This window comes from Orycteropus afer, unplaced genomic scaffold (genome assembly GCF_000298275.1).
Source record: "Orycteropus afer afer isolate SDZICR_OR568_19922 unplaced genomic scaffold, OryAfe1.0 scaffold00011, whole genome shotgun sequence".
NCBI classification, from domain to species: Eukaryota; Metazoa; Chordata; class Mammalia; order Tubulidentata; family Orycteropodidae; genus Orycteropus; species Orycteropus afer.
The window spans coordinates 11,366,465-11,379,634 of record NW_006921598.1 but is presented as its reverse complement, the minus strand read 5'-3'; the positions used below and the strand labels follow the sequence as shown (position 1 = coordinate 11,379,634).

The window sequence follows — 13,170 nt, the reverse complement described above, 5'->3', positions numbered from 1 at the left end:
AAGATTATCTTCTGTGTCTGTGTTAATTGGTTTCCCTTTTCTTTGTTGAAGAGGGTCTGTGCAATCCTTCTGCCTAGTCCGCCATCTTGCCCCGCCTCCTGTTTCTCTTGCTTGTGAAGAAGGAAATCAAAGTGAAAGTTTATCAGACATTCTCCTTTTAGCAGCTTGAACTTCCCATCAGATGTTGGGATAGGTGAAATCTCTCACCATTTTTCTTTTCATATCTATTCCAGTCTTGCAGTCTGTATTAGGGAAGTGTCCCTGCCCATCAGTTTTAATGTATAGCATTGGTTCTCAAACTTGAGTGTACTTCAGACAACTGGAAGGTTGGTTGAAACAGATTGCTGAGCCCCATCCCCACAGTTTATGATTCAGTAGTCTGGGGTGGGGCCTGGTAATTTTTATTTCTATCAAATTTCCAAGTGCTGCTGCTGCTGTTGGTCCATTTTGAGAACTGTAATATACTTTTTGTTTGTTTGTTTTAATTGTGATTTGGGTGAAAGTTTACAGAGCAAATTTATTTTCCATACAGCAGCTCACATATACTTTGTCTCATTGACATTGACTGCAATTTCCCACAATGCAACAGCTCCCCTCCCACTTCCTCCCCATATTTACCTCCTCATGTCCTTCCCTCCATGCACTCTTGTCCCCTGTGCTGTCTCTCCGTACATACACAACCCTTCTATTCTCCCATGATTGTTTTCTCTAAGGACTGTATCTACCTAATGTAAATGTTTAGCTCATATTCCATCCTGTTTGGCTGGAAGCCACAGGAGTGGGTTCAGTTCCAGACCTGAAGGGCAGCTAGGGGCCATAGTCTCAGTGGTTCCATCAGGCTCTTTCAGACCAGCAAGCCTGGTCCCTTTTTTCTATTTTTAAATGATTTTGAGTTCTGTTCCACATTGTTGAGAACTGTAATACATTTTTATTTCTCCTTTTGTCTTCATGCAAACATTTTAGATCAAGATTTCTCCCTCAAGTGTTTAACATAAAGTAGCTTTCTTCTTATATCAGACTTACTTATTGTGAACAAGATGTGTCCTTCCTTGTCATGTTATAGTCACAAGTCTCATGAGTTTCAGTGATACTATCAGGATAGTGTTTCTCTCTCAGGAACAACTGAGGAAAGCCCATGATGGTTAGTTTAGGGGAGAATAAGGGTTAGTTGAAGAAAAGATAAAGATAAAACAGGAGTTTGGGGACCAAATACATGCATCTGTTAGCACTTCTCTTACAATATTATAATTATGTATACCTGATAGATTCTCCTATACATGAACTGCTTAAGAACCTTCCAATATATCATCTTTCTCTTTATTTATTTCGTATGTAATAGCATATATCTGGCACATAGCAGGTATACTATAAACATGTAACAAAAATTCAACAAAGCAGTCTTAAAAGCCAATACTTCTGCCTGTTGATGGTAGGGAACCTTTGAAGAGTTTTTAGCAAAGGATGTGTTAATAAAACAAGTTAAGCTATCACCATTTCCAGGAATGAACCATAAAAGGGCTTGAGTTAGAGTGGTGGCAGTAATTAAAGTTACGAAGCAGGCTGACTATGCAAAACTCTATGCTGGGATACTTACTGGCATTCAGGAACAGGAGGTACATGTGACAATAAGTATTATATTAAGCATTTACTGTGGCTGTGATTTGAGAGACACACTTTTAAGTCCAATGCTTTTGTTAATTTCTGTGATAATCTTTTTATTTTGTTAACATTGTCATATTCTATAGAATAACTGTCTGTTATAGGACATATTTCAGAAGAACTGTAATGAAGAATTAAAATTTTTTGTTGTTGTTGCTGAAAATATGTGCAGGAAAACACATAAATTTAACAGTTTCTACATGTGCCACTCAGTGACACTGATTACATAGTTCAAGTTGTGCAACCGTTCTCACCCACCTTTTCCAAATTACTCCCCACTGTTGAAAACTCATTGCCACGTAAGCTATCTGACTTTTCAAATTGCTGTCATCAGTTTAATCCCATGTAGATATGTGCTAGACTTTTGCTTTTCATTTGTTTAGTCTCTTGGGTGAATTCTGTCCATTAGTTACTAAAATAACTTTTATAAAATTAATATTACAGGTAGAACAGAATCCATTATTAGGGTTTGGTGCGATAGCGATTGCTGTATTGTGCTCAGGATTTGCAGGTAAATCATAAAACCATCATTTTATTCTGTTGTCAAATTTTTGAAAACATCAAACTTTAAATAGAAATCTAGTTTATCTTGCTCTATCATAACTGATCATTTTTTCTCCCATTGAAGCTTTATTCTTACTTTTAGTTGTTTAGTTTTGTGTCAGCTGTTTTTCTAGTAAATATGTGGCAGTGTTAAACTCAGTTCAGACTACAGTCATTATTCTTATTTGCAATTACCTAAGAATATACTTCTGCCAACCTTGGCCATCCACAGTTCAGCCAAGATGCAAAAATAAGTAAAATGGAGGAAATCAGCTGTCAGAAAGACCAGCTACTTACTCTCATTTCCCTGGAAATGGTGCTAGCCTTAAGCTAGATCTGCTGCTTTAAGTTATAATGTCACCATTTCAGTATCTGTTTTTTCTTGATGACCTGAAATTTTAACTCTGCATCAACAGATGAGGAACAATAAAGTAGAATGGTAGGAGAGAGGCAGGAGAGTCCCTTAGAAAATTAAACACATGAAAGTAACAGCCAAAAAAGGAGAGATGAGGACACAAAATCAGTAACAAAAACAAACAGCTATCAGGGTTCACCTGTGTAGAGTCAGGCAGTCTTCCACTGAACCAAGAAAAGATAAGAAAGCAGAAATGCTAAGTGGCACATAAAAAATGAATTTGTGTTTTAGTAGTTCCAACAGAAAAACTTAAAGCTCTTTTTAGTAGAGTGTGGTAGTTATGGTGGTGCAATGGATAAGTCATTTGGCTGCTAACTAGAAGGTGGGTGGTTGAAACCCACCAGCTGCTCTGTGGAAGGAAGATGAGGCAATCTACTTCTGTAAAGATTTATAGTCTTGGAAACCCACTGGGAGTTGCTGTGAATTGGAATCAACTTGATGGCAGTGGGTATGTTTTTTTTTGTATGTCTGTGTGGTAGTCTAAGGCACTTGACTGCTAACCAGAAGGCTGGTGGTTCCACTCCTCAGAAGGAAGGTTGGGCAATCTACTTCCATAGTGATACTGCCTCGGAAACCCAAGGAGGGGTTGCTACGAGTTGGGTCCAACTTGATGGCAAACAACAACAACAACAATGTGGTAGTTACAGCTATAAGTTTTTATTATCTTTTATTCAGACTATTCTAATAATTAGAACTGTTTTTATTTTTGAATGAAAGCTAACTGGATGGGGGGTGAAATAGTGTTTGAAAATAAATACAAGAAAGATTAAAATCTAAATTTAAGAATATACTCAATGATAGTGTCATGCTAAACTTTTATTCTTAGGAACTAGCAAATTAGGAATAAAAATCGAGGTTAAGACCCCTTCCCATACACTATTTGATTCTTACCACTATTTTTGAACAATGACATGTTTTCATCCAACATTCTATTGGGTTCAGTGTTTCAGTGCACAATTAAGGAAAAGGTGAGTGGTTTCATATCCCTGTTGAGAGTAACTAAGCACTGAAGAGTTGAACAACTTTCCTAGATGGTAAAATCCAAGGTGGAAAATAGGAAGAGCTATTGTATTTGTTGTGGCAGGTTTGAAATAGCTGAGGAGGGACCAGGAAGAGAGGCGGTGCAGCAGGTTCGGAGCAGTTGAGGGGAACCAGGAAGTGAGTGGAGCAGTTTGGAACAGCTAAGGGAAAAAACCTTGTACATAGACCAGGAGGCTGTCGTTTAAACAGAACAAGGGAATATTGCATGGTTTAAAATCTGGAAGGGAGTGTGTATCTTTTCACCATACTTACTCAATCTGTATGCTGAGCAAATAATCTGAGAAGCTGGAGTATTTGAAGAATGTGGCATCAGGATTGGAGGAAGACTCGTTAACAACCTGCGATATGCAGATAACACAACTTTGCTTGCTGAAAGTGCCTTGAAGCACTTACTTATGAAAACTGAAGACTACAGTCTGCAGTATGGATTACACCTTAATATAAAGAAAACAAAAATCCTTATCACTGGACCAGTAGGCAGCATCACGATAAATGGAGAAAAGATTGAAGTTGTCAAAAACTTCATATTACTTGGTTCTACAATCAACACCAATGGAAGCAGTAGTCAAGACATCAGATGACATATTGCATTGGGCAAATCTGATGCAAAATACCTCCTTCGAGTTCTGAAGAGCAATCATGTCTCCTTGAAGACTAAGGTGCAACCAAGCCACGGTATTTTCAGTCACTTCATATGCATATGAGAGCTGGACAATGAATAAGGAAGACAGAAGAAGAGTCTTTGCTTTTGAGTTGTGGTGCTGGCGAAGAATACTGAAAGTACTATGGACTGCTAAAAAGAACTAACAAATCTGTCCTGGAGGAAGTGCAGCTGGAATGCTCTTTGGAAATGAGAATGGCCAGACTTCATCTCACCTACTTTGGTCATGTCATCAGATGGGACCATTAGCTGGAGAATGATATCATGCTTGGTAAAGTGGAGGGTCAACAAAAAAGGGTAAGGCCCTCAATGAGATGGATTGACACAGTCGCTGCAATGACGGGCTGAGGTATAGCAAGGATTATGAGGTGGCACAGGACTGGGCAGTGTTTTGTTCTGTTGTACATATGGTTGCTGTGAGTTGGAGACGACTCTACGGTACCTAGCAACTACAGCATTGTATTTGTTGTCGTTTTCTGACTCTTTCCAGTCAAAACAATCTTGTTTTTCATTAGACTTTTCAGTTCATTAGTATTTTAGAGACAGTTCCTAAGCCTATACTTAACAGTGTTTTTAACTAAAATCTTTAATGTCTTTGTTAAACATGCATTCATTGTAAATATGAGTATAACCAGAAGCTTACAGCAATGGCTTATGGCATTTTTGGGGAGATTATACATTCTTTGGAGTATATGAGGAAAGCTATGGACTCTCAACCTCAGAAAAATGCATATACATGCAAAATTGATTTTCTAGTTAGGGAGTTCATAGCCCTTCTAAAACTAGGGAGTTCATAGCCCTTCTGAAACTACATGAACTTGGCTTTTGGAACCCTGCATTAAAGGAAAATGCCTCAATCAGCAAGTTCTATTTAAATTTTATTTTGGTTGTGTTATTTGCTCTGAAGAAGTTCCAAGTGGTGATTATGAAGTTTATTTTGCAAAGTTAGGAGTATTCATTACTAGACACATAGTACAGGGGTATGATTAAGATAATTCACTCTAATAGTATAGTTTTCCAGCTAACCAAAGCAAATTTTTTATTGGCATTAAGTAGTAGTACAGAGAGCTTCTGTGATCTTACAGTTATAATACAGGCAGACTGTTCTTGAAAATAATCTGTCTCCTGTGAAATATGACTTATAAAAAATTCTCTTAATTATTTACTCTATAACACCTTAAAAATGCAAATTGGAAATATTCAGTTATGCCATGTGTCACAGCCTACATAATAAATTTATATTTAATTAACCTAAAGTACGTTTGTTCCCTAAATCATACACTTTGTATATCGCTAGGTTATTGTGCTAAGTGGAAAAACATCTATTTTCTAATAATTTAATTCTCTTTACATATCTAATTTTATTTTAGGAGTATATTTTGAAAAAGTTTTAAAGAGTTCAGACACTTCCCTTTGGGTGAGAAACATTCAGATGTATCTCTCAGGGATTGTTGTGACATTAGTTGGCGTCTACTTGTCAGATGGAGATGAAATTAAAGAAAAAGGATTTTTCTATGGTTACACATATTCTGTCTGGTTTGTCATCTGTAAGTATCTAGGAATTAAAGGCTGTGGGTAGATGTCTCCCCCTTCCTTTTTTTTTCTCCCCTTCAAATTAGATATCCATTTTAAGCCTTTGAAGCATTTTGAAATTGTTTCTTTGATATGGTGAATACCAGTTTGAAAATGTTAATTTGGCTTTATTGGCTTACTTCTGTGGCATAGCTATCCCAAAGCAATTTTGCCTTCACAATCAAAAGTATCTAATGTGTTAGCAATAAATGTGTACAATTTAGTAAGAAACCACATAGCCCTTTGGGCATCTGAAATGCAATGTTGTTATGCAAGAACTACAACTCAATTTTAATACAAACTCTCCTAGATGGCTGCTTTCAAGGAAAAGAATATTTTCTATGTAAATTAGTATGTCTGCTCTAGGAATGAAAATTGTTTCATTTATTGGAATCTTAAGGTTTTATTTCTTTCTATATGCAAGTTCTTGCAAGCGTTGGAGGCCTTTATACTTCTGTTGTGGTCAAATACACAGACAACATCATGAAAGGCTTTTCTGCAGCAGCAGCCATTGTCCTTTCCACCGTTGCTTCAGTGATGCTGTTTGGATTACAGATAAGTATGTCTTCGTTTGTATTGTTAAATTATACACAGAAAAGCCTCACTTCCTTGATTCATTTAATCTCTTACTAACAATGGTAGTTGATCACAGTGTTTTATAGAAATTCCTAGCTTTGTTACTACAGTTTATTCTACAAGTGCAACAGTTTAGAGCTATGTGCAGTGTGAATAAGCAGTACTTGGTTCTTTAAATGGTTGTAGAGCTGAAGCTGGGGGGTGCTGGTTCTATGTAAAAGTGAGGGGGTACTCAAGTCTCAAAACAGCTTTTTTGCAATCAAGGCCTTCCTGCTCCCTAGGTATTAGATACAGTACAACTGAGTGATTCAGGGCAAAATTAGTACTAAACTTAAGGAAATAAACATAGGAACTCTGGGAAATGAATACTTTCAGCAGGCTTTTTGGTTGAAGGAAAGAGCAGAAGATATCTTTCATCTCCCCATTAGTTTGTACCTTCCTAACTTTCTAAGACTTGGGGACAAATTGGTTTTGAAACTTAAATCCAAATGTCGGCTTTCCTTTATCTTTTATATTAGTTATCTATTACATGAAACATTTGCATAAAATTCATTACTGGACCTGGCATTCTGACACCACTACTACGCTAGTCCTTCCAGTATAATTTTCTCTAGCTCATATCCAGCATTAAGTTGGGTTCTGAATTATTTAAACAGTGATGTTGAATTAACGTATCTTTATGCTGTAATAATTTTCTTGCCTAAGGCACTTGACTGCTAACCAGAAGCCTGGCAGTTCAAACTCACCAACCACTCCTCAGAAGGAAGGTTGGGTGATCTAGTTCCGTAGTTATACCGCCTCAGAAACCCAAGGAGGGATCACTATGAGTCGGGTCCAACTCCACAGCAGTGAGTGTTTAGGATCTCTGGTGGTGTAGTGCCTAAGGCTTTTGACTGCTAACCAGAAAGAGAGTGGTTCAAACCCACCAGCCACTCCTCGGAAGGAAGGTTGGGAGATCTACTTCTGTAGTGATACTGCCTTGGAAACCCTAGGAGGGGACAATATGAGTCGGATCCGACTCCACAGCAATGAGTTACTGATCAGTTAATAGACCATCAACTAATGTGTGAGGACTATCTACAGTAAATAAAAGAAACAGGTGTGGCCTATATTTATATTTCATTTTAAAACTGTTGTTATAAATGCGAATAGAGGAACACCAGCTTTGTAGATATCCTAGAAAACCATTTTATAGTGTAGTTCAAATCTCTTGGTTGTACCATTTATTAGCTGTACAACTTTGGGAAGTTACTTAACCTCTGTCAGTTTATTCATTTGTAAAATGGGAGTATCACCTACTTCCTAGGTAGGGGGTTCTTTTTAGGCAGGGGGCTTAGAATAGTGTTTTGTATAAAGCCAATTATGTACAATTTCAGTATTAGGTATCTATAGGCCCTCCATTAGATTTTTTTTTTATTTGATTGACTTTATAGTTCTGATTCATCCTTATGCTCAACAAATCCCCTATGCCTTTGCTCCTTTACCTAATGCTTAGGAATAGTATAAAATGCCTTTTGGTCAATGTTCTCTCTTACCGATGGTCAAGGAAATTAATTAGTATGCCTTAGCAATCTTTCAGTTTTCTATTTAGATTTAAATCACCCTTTTTTTTTTTCTTTGAAAGCAAACCTGGTCTTTCCTAGTTAAGGGTACGCTAATATCATAGCTTGATGTCATTTCTCTGCATACTGTTTTTAAAGCTATTAAGACTATGCTACTGTAGGCCAAATAGAATATGGTTCAGTTTTGAATAGAATAGTTTTGAACAGAACAGTTTTGGCAAGATTTTTATACAAGCATTTATTTACATGACTATTTGTCATGTTTGGACAAACTGTAATTCAATTTCTTGTTTCCTGATTTTTGGGATTAAGATGAAAAGAGCCCAGGCTAGCAAGAAATCCCCACATCTCAGATTCTGTAAGTCAGTGGTTTGAATCTCTGGTCATCTGCCTCTGAAGTTTGCTCAACTATCTTTCACTCCAGACTTTCACAGGTTTCTAGGAACATGGAAAACCCACACTCTACTGCTTTTTTTTCTTTTTTAAAATCAGCATACAGGAAGACAGTATATTCTTTATGTTAGAGTGGTCCGATTGTCACTCCCTGAATTATATCCTTTTTTTTTTTTGTAGAATTGATGGCCTTTCTAAACTTGCCATCATAAAAGTAGAACACTTAGCTTGCTTTATTTCCCATATGAGCTGGTAGTATGTTAAACTGACCATTGTTACAGAGTTTGAGAGATACAAATATAGATTAAACTTTGTTTTTTCCTTTCTAGCACTCACCTTTGCTCTGGGCACCTTTCTCGTATGCGTGTCTATATACCTTTATGGATTACCCAGACAAGACACCACGTCCATCCACGAAGGAGATACAGCTTCAAAAGAGAGAGTCAGTGGTGTGTGATTTCACTCTCAAGAGAGGGTCCTACTAAGACTAAAACATTTGCATTAAACTAGAGCCTTAAATCTATCCCAGAGGGTAGCTTAAACAAACAAAAACAAAAAATTAATTGTATGGCATAAAAATTAAGAAGGAAGCTACACTTGAGTTAATTGCTAATGTAGACCTGTTGGGGGTCAAACTTTTGTTTTTGAATGAAGGAATTTTATTATTGTATATATAATGTACATAAAAAGTATGGAGCTAATGTGGTATTAAAAAAATCATGTGAGGATACAAGTGGACTGGAACAATGTTTAAGAGTTAAAGTGCCAAAGCCATTTCTGTACTAACTGTTCTTTTGTTCAGGTACTAGGGAAGAGGGGTGATCCCTCCTTGTTCTCCGTTCATGGACAGTGTTTTGTCCGGCAGCAGTAAAGACCAAGTTCTCTTACAAAAGAGGCACAGATAAGACAGGCTAGTTCAGAAACAAACTGAATGTGTAACTTTTTCTCAAAATGAATCTGTTTCATAACGCAGACAATGATTTCGTGGTGGTGACTTGAGTACTCCTTTAGTGCTATCTTTGTGCCATGCATTGTCTGGATTCATATTTCATTACAGTTAGACGATATACTTAAAAAAACCTTTTAATGCCACTTTTGTACTTTTTTTAATAAAGTATGTTTAACTGTTGGGTTCTCAATAATTTGTGAAATTTCAGTGTTTTTAAAAAAGATTTCTATAATGTTAATGGGAAATTGAGCAATAAACTTAATTTATTTGTATGAATTCTATTTAAATACTTTTTATATTATAGATATGACCATTTAAAAACAAACAAAAAGCTCAAAACATTACATTTTTTATTTTCTTTATGGTGGATTGTATCATCTGTTAGGGTTCTTTGGTTGCAAAACCAACTCTGACTATCCTTAAAAAAGGAATTTATAGGAAAGACAGGAATCAGAGCTGTGGGGCTGTTGGTTGTACAAATTAATGAACAGTGCTTTCAGGAGGCAGCTTTTAGAAAGACTTGGTTCTAACCAGTACGGTCCCTGCATCATTTTACTCAGTGCTCATGAGGCTTCATATTCATATTCATATTCATATTCATATTCAAATGCTCATGAGGCTTATCACTGATTGGGGAGGGAAAGTTTCTTAGAAGTGGATAATTTAAAAACAACAGAACAAAAAACTCACTCAAAACATTACAATTTTTATTTTTTTTATGTTGGATTGTACCATCTGTTAGGGTTCTTTGGTTGCAAAACCAACTCTGACTACCCTTAAAAAAGGAATTTATAGGAAGGACAGCAATCAGAGCTGTGGGGCTATTAGTTACACAAATCAATGAACAGTCCTTTCAGGGGGCTGCTTTTAGAAAGATTTGGCTCTAACCAGTACTGCCCCTACATCATTTTACTCAAGATTCAAGTGCTCATGAGGCTTATTACTGATTGGGGAGGAGAAAGTTTCTCAGAAGTGGGGTGGTATCAGACTTGGACTTGTAAGACATGTCCCAAATGTACATTTTTAATCCATGACTGGTTTGTGCTAAGGGAATATTAATGTTACTTGAAGCAGAAAATTAGCAATCTGAAAGCTTAAAACTTAAACACTTAAAACTTAAACACTTAAAACTGAGAATGAATGGATGAGTCATTTTAGGACCGAGATAGTTAACCATACTGGCCGATGTAAAAAGCAGTGTTCATTCTAACTAGAGAAGCTTTGGTTCAAGCTAATTTTCTTCTCTATTTGTAAAGATAGATTGTTGGTATATTCAGAAAGCTTCTAGTAGCATCATTTAAAAAAATTATAGCAGACTGAATGGGAATACCGGCAAATGAGGATGGCTGTACTGATCAAATGGATCACATCCTACTCATGTTAACCAAACAAGTTACACAAAGTACATTCCCAATATGTAGGTACATGAAGGAAATTGTTTTGAGAAACTCCATTTCAGATTATGGTTTAACCGATGGACTCATTTTTGGGAAAGGCTCCTAATACAATGTCTGTACAAGTAATTCCTTGCTATTCAAATGTATTTAGTTCCTGAATTCATACAGTAAGGGACACATGTATACATCAACTAAAAGGTATGCATGAGATCTGTACTCTTGGGGTAGCTACTGGCTACACTGACAAACAGATGCTTATTTTGGTCTTATTAACATATTCAGAATTAGCCACAAGTATAAGAAAATTAAGATTTTCCCTCATCAATTATTTTATTTCATAAAAAAGTTAGATGATCTTTGTTATAAGAACAGTTTCTAGGAGAATCACTGTAAGAAACCTCAAGCCAGAGGTTAACCTTTAATCCTTTACCCCATAAGACTACAGTGCTTTGAATTGAAAAATACTTAATTTTACTTAATGTTTATTTACTAGTTATTGACCATGTGAAGTCCTGTTGTTGTTGTTGTTATTTGCTGTTGAGTCAGACCCGACTCAGAGACCTCTCCTTGGGTTTCTGAGGCAGTATAAATATGGAAGTAGAGTGCCCAACCTTCCTTCTGAGGAGTGGCTGGTGGGTTTGAACCACCAGCCTTCTGGTTAGCAGTCAAGTGCCTTAGGCACTATGCTACCAGAGCTCCTGGGTGGTGTAAATGGTTAAGTGAATGACTACTAAAAAATGGTTGGTGGTTTGAAACCACCCAGAGGTGCCTCAGAAGAAAGGACTGGTGATCTGCTTCTCAAAGGTCACAGCCTGGAAAAGCCCGGTGAGCAGAGTCCTACATTCACGCGCAGCACGGCCAGGAGTGGCGGCTGACTTGACAGTGGTTTTTTTTTTAAATTGACCATAATGAAATTCAGATTTTCTTTTTAAGGATAAAAACTTAAGTTGATAAATCACTTAGATTTAATAAAATTTAGATTCTGACACAGAATAATAGTTTAAATCTTATTTTGAATAGCAAAGTATCTAAGAAATAACTAGAATTCATTTAGCATTTTTAAAGCCACCATAATTAGAAATTACATCCGAGGTACAGGTGTTATTCCAAGAAGTTTCATTCCATTGGCTAGGACAGAACGGACAGCTCTAAAAAGATGAAGTCTGGCCTATAACACAAATGAAAAAATGACTGTTTAATTCAGTAACAAGGTAGATATACACAAATAAGAATGTTTTTTAAAGTAATTCTAATATTTTCTTCTAATTAAAAAAAGAATATCTCAGAGTGCCTCAGAATTTAATGCAGGCAAGGGAAGATATATTCCTAACATCCATTACCGTAACACTGGTCTACATGGGGTTGAGGAGTGGTGTTGACAGAGTCATACCATACGGCTTCAGATAAGAGGAATCTAGCACTGTAAGATCTGATGTAAGAAAATGAGTTCCACAGTCTAGTGGGCACACACACACACACACCTACACACACCCCGACTGTTACAGCCCAACTCTTAATTACTGAGTCAGAAAGTACAGTGCTGAAGTGGAACAACACAGTGCTCCTTCAGAAAAATTGACAAAACTGGTACTATTAGGTAGGATGCTAGAGATTAAACAGGAAACACTCAACATAACATACCCCGGCTACTTCAGGAGGACGGTCTTTTATTTGCAGTGTTTTATGTGCCACAGCAGCAAGATGACTGAAACGGGAAGAGGGATATTATGATTAGGACCAGCAGCAATTCCCTACTTTAACATAAGCTCGATAGCTAAGCTTACTACCGCAGCTTAAAAATAAAGAAATCAAAGCTTAGAGCCATTAAAAGGTACACCTAAAGTTGCAAAGTTGATACTTGGAATTCACTGCTTTTCTATAATGGGTGAGGTAAAACACACTGAACTCAAGCTCTAGATTCTGGTCCTGGTTCTACTACTACCAGAAGCAAGGTCTTAAGATTATAATTTCATTGCTAGTCTGAGAAGCATAGGCCATTACTTTCTAATAATGAGTGTGTCCTCTTTTAGGTATCCTTTACAATTCAAGGAATAACACGCATGGCCTTTCCCCTTCTTGTACAGTGAGGAGACAGGAAACAGACTAGTTATCAATCCACTCTGCACATACCCCAGCCCTCTGCTGTTCAGAGAAACAGCACCCCTTGTAATGACTAATGGCCATTTAATCACACTTTCTGGCTCCACCTCTGTGTGTCTACATAGAATTGAAAGGTCTCCAATTATTGTAAACCTTAAATAAAAGCAAAAATGTCCTTCCTAGTTTTATGGGAAGACACATTTGTTGCCATGCAAGAGCAGACTTAGCTTGCACTCAAAAGTTTCTAAAACAGCTACCATGAAATTTCTATCAAAGTGTCACTGATTTGCCTCCTAATTAAT

General features: G+C 36.9%; 2 protein-coding genes across 2 annotated transcripts in view; one reads left to right on the top strand and one right to left on the bottom strand.

Moving 5' to 3' along the window:
* Nucleotides 1–8,879, top strand: part of SLC35A1 (solute carrier family 35 member A1) — a 49,325-nt gene extending 40,446 nt beyond the window's left edge. The window contains exons 5-8 of the mRNA XM_007950995.2: nucleotides 2,104–2,170; nucleotides 5,690–5,866; nucleotides 6,316–6,450; nucleotides 8,752–8,879. Of these exons, the coding sequence (XP_007949186.1) occupies nucleotides 2,104–2,170; nucleotides 5,690–5,866; nucleotides 6,316–6,450; nucleotides 8,752–8,879 (507 nt within the window). The remainder of the gene's footprint in view (nucleotides 1–2,103; nucleotides 2,171–5,689; nucleotides 5,867–6,315; nucleotides 6,451–8,751) is intronic.
* A 2,970-nt stretch (nucleotides 8,880–11,849) lies between these two features.
* The window catches only part of RARS2 (arginyl-tRNA synthetase 2, mitochondrial), a 75,614-nt gene continuing 74,293 nt past the window's right edge, over nucleotides 11,850–13,170 (bottom strand). Inside the window, exons 19-20 of the mRNA XM_007951474.1 lie at nucleotides 12,410–12,473; nucleotides 11,850–11,936 (exon numbers count right to left, since the gene is read on the bottom strand). Coding sequence (XP_007949665.1) covers nucleotides 11,850–11,936; nucleotides 12,410–12,473 — 151 coding nt within the window. The remainder of the gene's footprint in view (nucleotides 11,937–12,409; nucleotides 12,474–13,170) is intronic.